Source organism: Canis lupus, chromosome 9, assembly GCF_011100685.1.
Source record: "Canis lupus familiaris isolate Mischka breed German Shepherd chromosome 9, alternate assembly UU_Cfam_GSD_1.0, whole genome shotgun sequence".
Lineage (NCBI taxonomy): Eukaryota > Metazoa > Chordata > Mammalia > Carnivora > Canidae > Canis > Canis lupus.
Genome location: NC_049230.1, coordinates 35,202,565 through 35,216,894, shown reverse-complemented (window position 1 = coordinate 35,216,894; position 14,330 = coordinate 35,202,565). Strand labels below are relative to the sequence as shown.

General features: G+C 63.2%; 1 protein-coding gene across 1 annotated transcript; it reads left to right on the top strand.

The window, feature by feature from the left end:
- Positions 1 to 4,919: 4,919 nt before the first annotated feature.
- TBX2 (T-box transcription factor 2) lies at positions 4,920 to 14,199 on the top strand. Its single transcript, XM_038547986.1, has 7 exons — positions 4,920 to 5,342; positions 6,495 to 6,762; positions 7,745 to 7,891; positions 9,113 to 9,189; positions 9,293 to 9,456; positions 9,868 to 10,502; positions 12,779 to 14,199. The coding sequence occupies exons 1-7, from the start codon at positions 4,948 to 4,950 to the stop codon at positions 13,229 to 13,231; spliced, it is 2,139 nt and encodes a 712-aa protein (XP_038403914.1). The 5' UTR covers positions 4,920 to 4,947; the 3' UTR covers positions 13,232 to 14,199.
- The last annotated feature ends 131 nt before the right edge of the window (positions 14,200 to 14,330 follow it).

Here is a 14,330-nt window from a genome sequence, read left to right as displayed (position 1 = left end):
GACTCTGAGGCTGCTCCCTGTCCCTGTGTGACTTGGAAAGGCAGTCCCCTCCTGCAGACCTAGAGCCAGAAACTCTAAGGGCAGAAGAAAGAGAGCATCTTGTCTGTCTTGTACGCAAAGCAAGAGCCCAGCCTAAGGGTGGGGCCCTGAAGTCTCACTGTCACCCTGCTGGGGAAGTAGGGGTAGCCATCAGGACAGCAGTGACATCAGCAGCTTCTAAGGAGGGGATGCCACCAAGGTCCCATCCCAGCTCTGCCCCTGGTAGCTGTGTGGCCTTGGGTAAATAACCGCACCTCTGGGCATCAGGGTCCTCACCTGTAAAATAGGGGGAAAGGTGCACGCCCAGCCAAGAAGAGCCACCAGGCTGAAGCAAGCAAAGAGGAAGTTACCGGTTAAAAAGGCAAAGAGTTGGTGTGAGGCCAGGGGGCTGACCGGACCAGCCAGGTAGCTCTACCTCGGGAGAGAGAGGGCAGGTACGACCCCGCTGGCACCCGGACTATGGGGATGGGGGGGTGGGCAACGGTGCTCCAGGAATTCCCCGGGCCCCCCGCCCCCCCTCCCCTCCCCTCCCTGCGAAAGCCTTTTCGAGCGGGAATCCAGATCCTGGTGAGCGCGCAGGCCGGCCCCGCCCCTCCCCCAGGTGGGCTGGTCTTTGGGGTCCTTTAAGCGATTTGCCCCCCTTCTCGGGCCCCACAGCAGCCTGGCCTGTTGGCGCCGCCGTGATCCCGAGCACCCACACCCACCATTTCACTACCGTGCACGTCTACGCACTCGCAGACTCGTTCACAGACGTACACCTCACTTTTGCCGACCCCTGCTCCCAAGCGGACCCAGACTCCAGAGCCGCTAACAGTCGAGCTCCCAGGGTCACAGGGTCCCCAGAACTCTGGTCCCAAGGCGGGAGGGGACGCACCCTCGGTTGCCGGCCGGACGGCCCTCGCCCTCGCCCTCGCCCTCGCCCTCGCCCTCGGGTGTAAAGCGACCCCCTTCAAAGGCCAGGTCTGTCCCCAGCAGGAGCGGCCAGGAGTGGCCTCGCCTTCGCCCGGAAGGCCACCGGGGCCTGGGCCACACAGGCCGCGTCTGCCCAGGCACTTCCCGGGACCTCGCCGGGGAGGGGCCCCTTCGCCGTTCCTGGCGCGGGGCCGGGCCACGGCGCGGCCGGGAAGAGGTCGAGGCCCCGCTCTCCCCACGCCCCCTACCCCGTCCCGGCCACTGGGCCCGACCCCGCGCGGGGTAATTGGGTCGGGAGGGAGGCGTCGGGCGGGCGGCGACTCGGGGCGACTGCGCGCCTGTCAGCCGCAATTTGTCTAAGTGGACGGGACAGGCCGGGCCGCTGCGGGCCGGGGTCAGCGAGGCCGCGGCCCCCACCCCAGCCAGAGCCGGGCCCGGGGGGAGCCGGGCCGGCCGCTAAACGGGGCTGGCTGGCGCCAAGACTCCGGGAGGCGCGGGTCCGGCCGGGAAGCGGGGACGCGAGGCAGGTCCGGGTCTTCCCCGCCCACCGCCACCGCCACCGCCACGCGCACTGCGCGCCGAGCTGCGAGCTGCGGCCGGGCGCCCGGTGGCACCTCCAGGGCCGTCACACGCACAGGCCACACGCGTCACCGAGCTCAGCCCGGGCACAAGCACGACAGCGCCCCGATACCCGGCGCACGCCGCCTCCACACCCCTAAGCCACCCACTCCCAGGCACACAGAGCAGACACCGGCGAGGCCCACCCCGGGGACAGTCCCAACGGCGGCCCTTGACGCCGCGGGTGTTCCGGGCAGCGCAGCCGGCTCGGGACCCAGGCACCCCCGGCCCAGGCCGCCCCCGCCCGACCTCCTTGCTGCGGGAGCGCGGAGGCAGCGAGGGCGCACCGGCACCCGCGGGAGGCCGGGAGGCCGGGAGGCCCGCGCCCGCCCGACGCCCGGGCCGCGGACTGCCTGGGAGAGGGAGGGGCAGCTGAGCGCGCGTCCCCCGCCCGTCTGCGGGGCCCGGCCGATGCGAAGTGACAGGGGCCGGAGCTTTGTTGTGGAGCCTCGGCCGCCTGGCGCCAGCCGCCCCCGCCCGTGCCCTCCCCCCTCCAGCCCCGGGCGGCTTGCGAGGCGCCCCCCGGGGCCTCTTAAAGAGACACGAACTCTCAGCCCCGGGGACCCCCCCTAGAGGCGCCTGTTCCCGGGAAAGGGAAGTAGGGTAGACCCAGATGGGGGAGGGGCCGAGCAGGAGCCAGGAGCCTCAAGGCGCCGCTCTCAGGCCTCCTGAGGCTCCCCTGCGTGGGTTTTCGAGGAGCCAAGGATCTTCCTCGCAGGAGGGTTTGGCTGGGGGCTGGGGGCGGGGGGGGGGGGGGGCGCAGGTTCAGAATCTTGAGAGCGCCTGTAGCAGGACCTCGGGTTGGCTGTGGGACGGAAACGCTGGGCTGACGACAGGGCCCTGGCTGGAAGGAGCCTGCGGCTGCGGGAGGGCAAGTGGGTGGCTTGTGGGAGGGCCGTGGCCAGGTGGGATCGTGGGCCCCCAAATGCAGCCGTGCACCGTCGCTGGGTTTCTCCGGCAAACAACCACCGAACTTGTTCCGAACTCTCCGCGCCTTGGACCCCAGGGCCAGCTACGGACTTTTCCCAGGAAAATGTCCAAACTGCACGCAGTTAGGGTGTACGCACATTCCTGGGAGTAAGAAAGTGTACGCGCACGACTCTGCAAACGTATTCACGGATTCCCGGGCCCGGTCCCCGATTCCTGTCTAAGGAAGGCTGCCCTATTATCTGGTCACCTCACCAACTGCGCCAACCTGCCCACACACGTCCCTCCCTGAGGGGCCATAACCCGCCTAAATGGAGCCGGCAGGACTTTGCCTGTGCAAAGCTGCAACGGATCCTGCCCCATCCGCATAGACTGCGCAGCGCGGAGTTGAAGATTCGTTCTGGACAGAGAGGAGGCACTGAGAGAGGAGCGACCCGACAACGAGCAGGGTCGTAAGGAAAAACCCTGTGGGGGCGGCGCTCGTTTGCGAGCCGGGTAAGGGAGCTCAGAGACTGGCTTGGAAAAAAAGTAGAAAAAAGGTCGCGGAGGCCAAACCGCTCCAGCCGGTCCCTAATCCGCACTGCTCCGACCTCTCCGGCTTTACATGCCAGGTCCAAGTGTGCAGCGACAAGGTGCCCTGTGACTGGGCGTGCACAGTGTACGGGCAGTGCTGCGTGGGTCACTGTCGGATGTGGGCTGCACGCGCCTACCACGGGAGCACAGGGCCCGCGCCGGCCGAACTCAGCCGCACTTCTATAGGTCGTGCGGGCAGGAGTGTCACCCATGTGTGTACTAGGGGGCCCTTCTGGTCCTTCCGAACGCGACCACCGGGAATCAGTCTGAGGGTCAGCGCCCGAGCCCGATTCAAGGCAGGTGTGTGGCCACTTCACTCTGGGCGCTCGCGCCGCACACAGTGAGCACCACACCACACACACGCACACGCACACACGCACACGCGCGCGCACACACCACGGAACGGGGGAAATAGTGAGGCTGCCAAAGAACGAAGGAAGACTGTGGGGGTGGGGATTGGCTTCAACCACAGGTGCGCGCAGACACTCCGACCCCCACGCTCCATACTCCGAACTACTGAACTTGGGAGACAGACGCTCGGGAGACACCGAAACAAACTCTAAGAATGCGGCGGCGAGCGGAGGGACGATGCCGCTGTTGAGGAGGGAGACTTGTGTCTCCGGTACCGGATGCGGCGAAAATTCGTTGAGTCGCGGGTCAAGAATCTGGGAACCGGGATCAGCCCGCGCCGTGCCGCCTGGAGCTCGGTGGAAGATGCGCTCACCTTCCTAGCCCCGAGGACCCGCTCTCTCGGCCGTCGGGGGGCTCGGAGCTGGTCCGGGACGCAGGCAGACACCGCGCTGGGTTCGGGGCTGGCCGGGAACTCCCACGTTTCTCCTGAGTCTTCCTGTGAGGGGCAGGCGCGGGCTAGGGGGGTCCCCGCGTGTCCCGAGCGCAAGGCCGCGTCCCACTCCCGCCCGTGCCGGCCCCACCGGGCTTCTACCACCGCTCCACTCACCGGCTCCCGCCACCTGGGTTCCGCTCCAGGACCTCGGCCGCCCGCGCCTCCCGACTTGCCCGCCCACCGGCCTCTCTCTCCAGCCCCCTCCGGAGTGCAGGGGCCCCGGGCGGCGCCGCGGCCGAGAGCGGGGTCGGAGGCCAAGCTGGGGCGCGGGCCAGAGCGGCCCGGCCGCCGGGCGAGAGGGAGAAGGAGGGCGCCCCCTCTCCGCTCAGGGCCGTGTCAATGCTTTGCACTTGGAGCCGGCGTGCGGCTGGGGGTCCTTCCCCAGGGCCCTGGACCCGGGCGCCCCCCGCCTCAGGCCCTTTCGGCGGGTCGGGTCGGCCCGCCGCGCTCTCCCGTCCCGGCGCAGGCGGCCGCGGCTGCGGGCGGCGGGGTGGGGGCCGGGGCAGGGGGAGGGGTCTCGGGGCCCGCTGGCCCGTCATTGGTTAATATTTTATTCTGTTGACATGTTTTCTTACTGCTGAGGCTTCCGACACCTTCTCCCCGGCCCCCCCTCCCGGCCGGAGCTTGGCTGGAGCTGTCAAAACCCCGCCCCCGGAGACCCACAATTGGTCCAAAAAGCGTAAAATCAGCAATCAAGGGGGGCCTGGCTCGTTAGCGCAGGGGATCCGAGCAGGGCAGGACATGTGAGATAGTCACAGTTTTCCAGAGATCACGACAAGATCTAACCAGTCGCGCGTGGTCCCCGGCGCCGGAGCGGGCCAGCCCAGCCCAGCCCCGCGCAGAGCCCCCGCCACCCCCGCGCCCAGAGCCCCGCGCCCCTTGGCGTGCGCCGGACGGGGAGCCGGGAGGAGCCGCCGCTGCCGCTGCGCTCGCCGCCCGGGTCGCCCTTCCTCCGCGCGCGCCGCCGCCCGGGCCGGGGGTCCGAGCCGCGCGCCCCCGGCCCCGGCCCCCGGGCGCCTGGGCCGGATGTCCCGATGAGAGAGCCGGCGCTGGCGGCCAGCGCCATGGCTTACCACCCGTTCCACGCGCCACGGCCGGCCGACTTCCCCATGTCCGCCTTCCTGGCGGCGGCGCAGCCCTCCTTCTTCCCGGCGCTCGCGCTGCCGCCCGGCGCGCTGGCCAAGCCGCTGCCCGACCCGGGCCTGGCGGGGGCGGCGGCCGCGGCGGCGGCGGCGGCGGCGGCGGCCGAGGCGGGGCTGCACGTCTCGGCACTCGGCCCGCACCCGCCCGCCGCGCATCTGCGCTCGCTTAAGAGCCTGGAGCCCGAGGACGAGGTGGAGGACGACCCCAAGGTGACGCTGGAGGCCAAGGAGCTGTGGGACCAGTTCCACAAGCTGGGCACCGAGATGGTCATCACCAAGTCCGGGAGGTAGGGCGGCTGGCGGGCCGGCGGGCACGCGGGCGGGCGGCGGGCGGCGGGCGGCGGGCGGCGGGCGGCGGGCGGGCTGGGGGCCCGACAGCACCGACCCGCGCCGAGCCAGCCGCCCGCGGCTCCCGGCCCGGCCCCGGCGCCACGCTTCGCTCCCACAGACAACCAAGTTGACTTTTCTCATCTGGCGCCGAGCGAATTCTTTTAAAACTAAAACATCAAAATCTCCCGAATGAAATAAAAGGAAAACGCTCTGCCCAAGAATGGTCCCAACCGTTCTGAGCCCCACAGCCGAGGAGGCCCCGCAGCTCGGCCCGGGCGGTCTCCGAGATCTCCACCGCGGCTCCTCAGCCTTGCCGCCCGGCCTTCCTGCCTCCGGGTCTGGCTCGGAGCTCCGGGGAGATGCAGCATCTCCCGGACTGGGCTCAGACCCTGGAGCCCAGAAGGAGCCTCGCACCATGCTAGGCCCAGGCTGCCCAGCTGATTCCAGCCGGCGGGTCCGCTTCCGGCAGGAAGCCCTGAGCGGGCCCAGCTACAGCCTGACCCGGGCTGGGAGCCTCGGCCCGGCCCAAGCCCAAGCAGTGAGGAGCTCTCCACTCACACACCGCTCCAGGCCTTAAAGCCAGAAGAAAATCACAGTCCCCAGCCCCCTCCAACGCTTGACTCAGCCACTGAGAATCCAGGCCTCGGGTTCACCCTCTTCCCCCGAAACTTTCGGTTTTTTGTCGGTTGTAACCCAGTTCCCCAAACGAACATGTTCTGGTTTTAATTTTAAGAGCTTCTGTCCCAGTGGGCACATCCCCTGAATGAATTCTTGGGGAGATTCAAAAGAAGCAGGTGTATTTCTAAGGGGCCTGGATTTCTTTTCTGGACATTGGCTTTCATCTCAGATGAGGGAGAAAGACAGTCACCAGACCAGAAGATAAGGCCAATGGGAAACCATATAATAAGAGAGGGTTTGACAAGAGGAAATGGGATCTCCCAGGAAAAACAACCACAGGTGGGGGTCTCCCAGGCAGTAATATGGAGGCAGAGTAGCGACAACAGGGATACACAGATGGGGAAGCTCATGGCAGCGGTGTGTGCCTGCGCTCTGGGGCCCTCAGACATAAAACTGGTTCCATGGAGTCTCCTCCGTTCCCTTTCTCGCAGGCGAATGTTTCCTCCCTTCAAGGTGCGAGTCAGCGGCCTGGACAAGAAGGCCAAGTACATCCTGCTGATGGACATTGTGGCCGCTGACGATTGCCGGTATAAGTTCCATAACTCGCGCTGGATGGTGGCGGGCAAGGCCGACCCAGAAATGCCCAAACGCATGTACATCCACCCGGACAGCCCGGCCACGGGAGAGCAGTGGATGGCCAAGCCTGTGGCTTTCCACAAGCTGAAACTGACCAACAACATCTCCGACAAGCATGGCTTCGTGAGTGCTGGGCAGGCACAGGGAAATGGGTCAGATACTGCGCATCCCCCACTGCAGGGAGGCGAGGTCGGGAGAGCTGGCAGCGGGACTCCCCAGAGGGGAGCGCTGGCCGAACCCTCCGAGCGCCCCTGCTCAGGTCACTGCCCTGTGGCCTATGCTGGCTGAGCCTAGGCCCAGAGGGCTTTGCTCTGCTGCTGGCCTGGGGAATGAAGGAATTGTAGGGCGGCAAGCTCCAGGCTTCTCATAATCTCGGCTGGGGTCAGGCCTTCCAAAGCTCTTCTTAGAGCCCAGTGGGAGGCAGGTGCGACCAGGACTCCTCCGGGCAGCCTCTGATCTTTAACTGCTTGGCTTGGAAGTCCTGCCCCCAACCTCAGCTTTTCCTCGCCCTTCCCCTTGATCCGTGTCCCCATTTCCCCCCCAAACTAGGAGATTCAAAAGTTAAACCAGCCTCCTCCCCATCCTAAGACTCCCTTCCCTCCTACAGGCAGATGTCCCACCAGGAGGAGGGAGTTTGGGGGTGGGGGTCCCTCCGTCTCTACCTAAGCCAGGCCCCCGGTAAATGGGAGAGGGGAGTTAATGGGGCGAAAGGGGCTGCCCATTCAGAGGTAAGGCAGTCACTGAGTCCGGGAAGGTCCAAATCTTCTCATGGAGTTACTAGGAACTTAGCAATGAGCCAGGAAGAGCGGTTAAGTGTGGCGTTTTATGGGGTTTTTATTTTGTTTTTATTTCTGTTTCAACTGGGGTAATTTTTTTAAGTGGAGAGAAAAAGAGAAACTGTGATAAAGAAAACTGAGGGTGAAAAAGAAGAAAAAGAAATATAGGCAAGAAAAAGAGTAGAGAAGACAGGAGAAAATTGCGAAGGAGGGGGTGGAGGAGCCCCTCGAAGAAAGAGACAGACTTGGAAAGAGGTGGGGTCCCCAGAGAGTACTCATGCTCGGGCCAAAGGCTGGGGGCTGCTGGCTGACCCAAGCCCTCCCCACAGACGATCCTGAACTCCATGCACAAGTACCAACCGCGCTTCCACATCGTGAGAGCCAACGACATCCTGAAGCTCCCGTACAGCACCTTCCGCACCTATGTGTTCCCCGAGACCGATTTCATCGCGGTCACTGCCTACCAGAACGACAAGGTGCGCTGGGTGGGCAGTGGGCCCGGCCCCTGCATCGTCATCGCTTTACACCTGCAGGCTCCTACCCTTCACTCACCCCTGTCCGAAGCCCCTGACCCACCCTGCACCCTCACAGCTCACTCCCCGGCACCAAGTCTGGCATCTGTGAGTGCAGCACCCACTGAAATCCCCCAGGCTCCCTCCCAAGTCTGCGACACGTACACACAGGCTCCCCAGGGCGCCCGAACAGCGGGGCACTCGTTGGGGTGGAGATGTTTACTTAGCAATTAGCAGAGACTCCCGGCTGAGCTGACATTTTTACATTTTATTCGTTTATTTTTTGGCTCCCGGATGGGAATTTAAATGAAGAGAGGGAGCCCGAGGCGATCTGCCCTGGCTCTCCTGACGCTAGGAAACCAGCAATAGGAACCTAGGGCCCGGTTTTCACTCTCCCAGGGGAGCCAGAGGGCAGGACAGGTGACACAGCTTCCCAAAGCACCCCACCCCCACCCTGTTTGTTAGTCCAGGCTCTGAACTCCTTGGGAGGTGTTTAGAGACTTTTCTTTTAAATTAAAGGGCTTTTTCTGCTTGTTGCCTTTCTACACTTTTTCTGTGGAGGGGCAGACAACCACTCCCTCTGGACCTGTGCCCGCGTGTACCACTCTCCGGAGAGTGTCCAAGTGTCCTACCGATCATTCTTTCTGTCTTTGTGAAACGGTGTGCTTGCGGGTATGCGGGCAACATTTTGGGCGCCTTGGATGCGTGTGGAGGTGTGTGAATTCATTTGGTTCTGTGGGCACTTGTTTTGTCTGTGCGCACTTGCGTGTGCCCGGGCCGTGATCTGATATCTCTCTGTGGTGTGGACTTGCGCGTTCCCTGTGTCTGTGCGCACTTGCTCAGATGCCGGGGTTGTTAAACTTGAGTGACCAAGGGGGCCCGGGTGCATGCTTGGGCAGATTTCGACTCTGCGCACAGCTTTGGGCTTGTGTGTGCAAGATAAGAGAAAGTGCCTCGAATAAAGTTTTTGGAGGAGGGAGAGACCCTGTGGCTTCCCGCGAGGCCCGCCCGCCGGCCTCACCTAGTCTTCCGGCTCGGCTCGGAGCGTCCAATCCCAGGCGGCCGGGGACCAAGCGGACGTCCGCGGGGCTCTCTGCTGGGCAGGCAGCCTCTGACCTCGGGGTGCCCCAGGCCGGGCTGGAGGAGCCGCTTCCTGACCTGGCGCCGCCCCCTCGGTCCCCGCAGATCACGCAGCTGAAGATCGACAACAACCCCTTTGCCAAGGGCTTCCGGGACACCGGGAATGGCCGGCGAGAGAAGAGGTGAGGGCTGAGCCGGCGGCTCTACCGAGGGTGCCCCGGCGAGCAGGACGCGGGGTGGGGGGGGTGCGCTCGCCTCTGACCCGTTGCCTCTGCTCATCCCCAGGAAGCAGCTCACGCTGCCGTCTCTGCGCCTGTACGAGGAGCATTGCAAGCCGGAGCGCGACGGCGCGGAGTCGGACGCCTCGTCTTGCGACCCTGCCCCCGCGCGGGAACCACCAGCGTCGCCGGGGTCAGCGCCTAGTCCCCTGCGCCTGCATCGGACCCGAGGTGGGGGTCGGGTGGAGGAAGGGGGGCGGGGAGGGTCTCCTCCGGCGCCGGGCTGGCTCTTGGCTCAGAACGCGTCAGCGATGTGTCTGGGGATGGGGCGTCCGACCCAGGCCTTCTCTGGGAGGCCGGTCCCCGGTAGCTAGAAGATGTGGCTGGACTCTGGCTGGGTCCCCGGCGCTGTGCGACTCTGGCAGGGAGTCTGTCTCCTTCGCAGGGCTCCGTTTCTCCTGCTGTAAATACGGGGCCGTAGATTAGGTGACTGCCGCTTGCCGCTTGCCCGACGAGGACCTAGAAACTCCTCGGACGCGGCTGCCCCAGGCGGGCCCGCCCAGTCTCCCCTGGCCCCGGGGGAGGCCGCGCGCCTGTCTCTGCCCGCGCCCCGGTGACCTCGCGCGTCCTGTCCTCCTGCAGCCGACGAGAAGTGCGCCGCAGACAGCGACCCGGAGCCTGAGAGGCTGAGCGAGGAGCGCGCGGGGCCGGCGCTAGGCCGCAGCCCGGGCCTGGACGGCGGCAGCCCCCCTCGCCTGACCGAACCTGAGCGCGCCCGGGAGCGGCGCAGCCCCGAGAGGGGCAAGGAGCCGGCCGAGAGCGGCGGGGACGGCCCATTTGGCCTGCGGAGCCTGGAGAAGGAGCGCGCCGAGGCGAGGCGGAAGGACGACGGGCGCAAGGAGGCGGGCGAGGGCAAGGAGCCCGGCCTGGCGCCGCTGGTGGTGCAGACGGACAGTGCGTCCCCCCTGGGCGCGGGACACCTGCCGGGCCTGGCTTTCTCTGGCCATCTGCACGGGCAGCAGTTCTTCGGGCCGCTGGGGGCCGGCCAGCCGCTCTTCTTGCACCCGGGACAGTTTGCCATGGGCCCCGGAGCTTTCTCCGCCATGGGCATGGGTCACCTGCTGGCCTCGGTGGCGGGCGGCGGCGGCGGTGGTGGAGGAGGCGGGCCGGGGACCGCCACCGGGCTGGACGCAGGCGGGCTGGGTCCCGCGGCCAGCGCAGCAAGCACCCCTGCGCCCTTCCCTTTCCACCTCTCCCAGCACATGCTGGCATCTCAGGTAAGGCCTGTGATCTGGAGGGAGAAAGCAAGGTGGGCATAGGGCCTTAGGGTGCCATGGGTGTTCTGAGTTTACAGTGGGCAATGACTCAGTCCTGGGGAGACCTGACGGACACTCTCCAGGACACTTAGATGCAGGGAGACTAAGTCTGTAGTCTAGGGTCTGGCCAGGGCACTGTTTCTGACTAGTGTACGACTCTGGACAAGTCCCTGTCCCTCTTTGGGCCTGTTCCCTTCCTTTGCCTCCAGCACAGACTGGATCTGCCTCTGGCTTTTGTGAAGTCCACTTTCCTGGCCTCAGGACACTTCTCTTGGAAACAAAAACTCTTGGCTCACTGACAGTCCCTGAATGGAAAAAGGGAGTAGGAAAATTTGCAGCATTTTCTGGACAATTGATCGCCATAATGTCCCACCTCTCAGATGCCTCTGGCCCCTTTCAGGCCCTGCAGGAAAGTCCTCTGACCTGACAAAGGACAGAGCTGTTCCTTCCCCCACTTTGGGTCTCCCAACTCCTCCAGCCACACATCTCAGGGAAGAGGGGCTCAGTTCCCCAGGCCCAGGCTGAAATTCTCAGCTCCCAGGGGAGACTTTATGAAACTGGCCAGGCGCAAAATACAGAGATCCAGTGGGGAGAGCGGCCTCTTTGGTTGCTTGGGTGGAATATTCCCTGTGGAAAGATTTGGAATCTCTACATTCATTTTCTTCCCTCTGAGGTTTCTGGCAAATTGAACCCTTGAGATCTTATCTTAAGGGAAGGAAAATAGGAGTTCAGGTCTGAGAAGGCTCCTTTGGTTCAGAAGCAAATATTTTTAAAGTGGGGGAGGGGTTCTGAAATGGGTTTTTAACAGAGCTCAGTGTCAGGGATATGTGGAATGAGCGAACCACTCATGGCACATATCTGTGGCTCTGAGATGGCAAGGAAGCCGCTGGAAAATGGAGTTCAGGAACTGGAGGTTTAATCTGTATTCTTGATTCTGTGTGTATATGAATGCCTCCTTCCCAGCATGGGCATCATAGAGGTCGTGAGGAAGTCAGGGCTTCTAGATACAACCAACCTGGTCAACAGGTGCAAGTCCAGGTTGAGAGTACCCAGCACTCAGGAGGCATCACTTGGTATTCTGCTAGTGGTTAAGTTCCTGTGGGCATCCCACCGCTGGCCATCAGGTAGAGCCAACTTTTGGGAGGTCTGAAGCCTCCCTCCTTCCTCCCCACCTGAGATGCCAGGACTGAATGCCCAAGAGGGCTTGACCTTCTCAGGAAGGATATTTTCTCATTCCTGACTAAGCTACTTCTTTCCTTTTCCCTGCCTGAGCCAGGCCTGAGGCCCCCTGGAAGCCCAGCACAGTCAGCTCCCTGCACTCCTCCCCATACCTTCATACCCTGGGGAGTGAGCCATTATCTCAAAGGTCAGATAATCCAAAAGTCGGGCCTCAGGGACTCAGACGGTGTTTGTCGGGGGTTTCCTGGCTACTGTGCTCTCCACAGGCAGACTTCGCATTCCTTCCTCAGAGGCCACTGAGGTGCTGCCAGGAGTTCTCTGTAGAATATCCAGGCCAGTTTATAAACAGACTGGCATCTATGCCCTTCTCTTGGCCTAGGCAGGAGATCCTGGAGCAGGCAGGCAGGTAGAATGAGAATTTAGAGAGCTCCTCTCCTCCCCTGTCTGTTCTTCCTCAGTCCTTTGGGGGTTCCTACAGAAAGAAAGGCTGGGGAGGACACTGTTGTAAGTGCACAGAACCTCCCAACACAGGCGAAGCTGCCTGCTTGCCACCTGGCTCTATGCCTGCCCCGTTTCCTCCCTCTAGGCTTTTGCCCATGCTAGAACAGCCACCTGGCGTGTCTTTGCCTCACTCTTACTGTAATCCCTGGTGCAGAGCTTGATGGTGCCAGACCTTTGCATCATAACCTGAACCAAGCTCCCTTCTGAGTTTGGCCATAGTATTTTGGCTCCTGCCTACCTGTGCTGCTTGGGGTTACAGTTCTGTGAGGTCTGGTCCTTTTTTTTTTTTTTTTTTTTTTGAAGATTTTTATTTATTCATGAGAGATAGAGAGGCAGAGACATAGAGGGAGAAGCAGGCTCCTCGCAGGGACTCTGATCCCAGGACCCCGGGATTACCACCTGAGCCGAAGGTAGACGCTCAACCACTGAACCAGGTCTTATATTCCTAGAACAGTAGGGCAAGGATTCCTGGAGGTAGCACCACCCCTAGCACCTGGCTTACCCTCGGAACACCTCAGGCAGGATGCCTAACCCTTGTCTTGTTCTGTTTCTTTCAGGGAATCCCAATGCCCACTTTCGGAGGCCTCTTCCCCTACCCCTACACGTACATGGCAGCCGCTGCGGCCGCGGCCTCTGCTTTGCCAGCCACGAGTGCTGCCGCGGCAGCTGCAGCCGCCGCAGGCTCCCTGTCCCGGAGCCACTTTCTGGGCAGTGCCCGACCCCGCCTGCGTTTCAGCCCCTACCAGATCCCAGTCACTATCCCGCCTAGCACTAGCCTCCTCACCACTGGGCTGGCGGCCGAGGGCTCCAAGGCTGCGGGCAGCAACAGCCGGGAGCCCAGCCCGCTGCCGGAGCTGGCTCTCCGCAAGGTTGGGGCCCCTTCCCGAGGTGCCCTGTCACCCAGCGGCTCAGCCAAAGAGGCGGCCAGTGAACTGCAGAGCATCCAGAGACTGGTGAGTGGGCTGGAGAACCAGCGAGCCCTCTCCCCCGGCAGGGAGTCGCCCAAGTGAGGGGGCTGCCCAGCTGCTCCGCTGCCGCTGCGCAGACCTCCCGGGCTGCCTGCCCCTGCTGCTTGGGAAGTGTACAGCACAGAATGGGTATTTATTTAAATAAAGGAGCGAAAGCGGGCTGCAGCAGCTGGAATAGTGCCCCAACCAGCCAGCCGGGGCCTAGGACATTTCCCTGGGCCTCACGAGGAATCCGGCTGCCCGGAACACAGTTGCTTAGGAGCCACTGGTCATGGGCCAGATCTGCCCCAGTGTCGAGGTGGCACTGGCCAGGGGCCCCTGTGGGTCCTCCAGCGCTGTGGGGAGGCCTCATCGCCCTGCCTAGCGGTCTCTTCGGGAGCCAGAAGGTGCAGGAGTCAGGGATGGGAGCCTCGGAGAGAACCCCAGAGCCCCCTAGCCTTGGGCCTGGACCGCTTGAGAATCTGCAGTGAGGGATACTGGGCTCAGTGAAGACTGAAGTCAGTGTAGACTTGAGCTGGGAGGGACCTGTTCTTTTAATCCTCCCACTTCTTTCCCCCAAAAGACAGGCGCCCCTCCCACCCCTGGGTCAGCGGAGGGAGTGGCACTTCTGCCTTGAGTCCCCAGGGAAAAAAAAGATATTTATGAAATAAATGGTAATTTGTGTAAATAAGCTTTAAGGTTCCCAGAATATGCAAATTGGTATTAATTTATTCAAAGGTGTACATTGCTGTGTACATAATATCTAGAGATTAATTCATAGCATTTAAAATTTCTTTTCATTTTACATGAGCATCTATATTGTACAGGGCTGGGGTTGGGGGGGGTCCTTGGCTACGGGAGAAGCCCCGACCCCCCCCCGGAGGAACTTCCACCCCGCCAGCCCCTCGGCCCCTCCCGCCCCGGGCTTTGCTCGCCCGGCCCGCGGGCCCCACCTCAGGTTTTCACTTTTCGCTACCAAGCGAGACGAAAAGACAAAAACGTGAGAAAACAATAAAACGCTGCAATGCGAAGTGAACGGCGCTGTGCGCTCTGTGGGCCGCGTGGGGCAGGGGCGCAGCCAGCGCGTAAGGAGGGGCTGGAGGCGGGGACAAAACCTTGGGCGCCCCCGGCCCTGCGGCAGCTGCACCCCGGGGGCGGCAGC

Bases quoted from the DNA above. Each gene is read 5' to 3' on its own strand.
- TBX2 (XM_038547986.1), top strand. From the start codon at position 4,948: ATGAGAGAGCCGGCGCTGGCGGCCAGCGCCATGGCTTACCACCCGTTC. The intron at 7,892-9,112 runs GTGCGCTGGGTG...CGGTCCCCGCAG, and splicing joins CTGCCTACCAGAACGACAAG to ATCACGCAGCTGAAGATCGA. The intron at 10,503-12,778 runs GTAAGGCCTGTG...TGTTTCTTTCAG, and splicing joins AGCACATGCTGGCATCTCAG to GGAATCCCAATGCCCACTTT.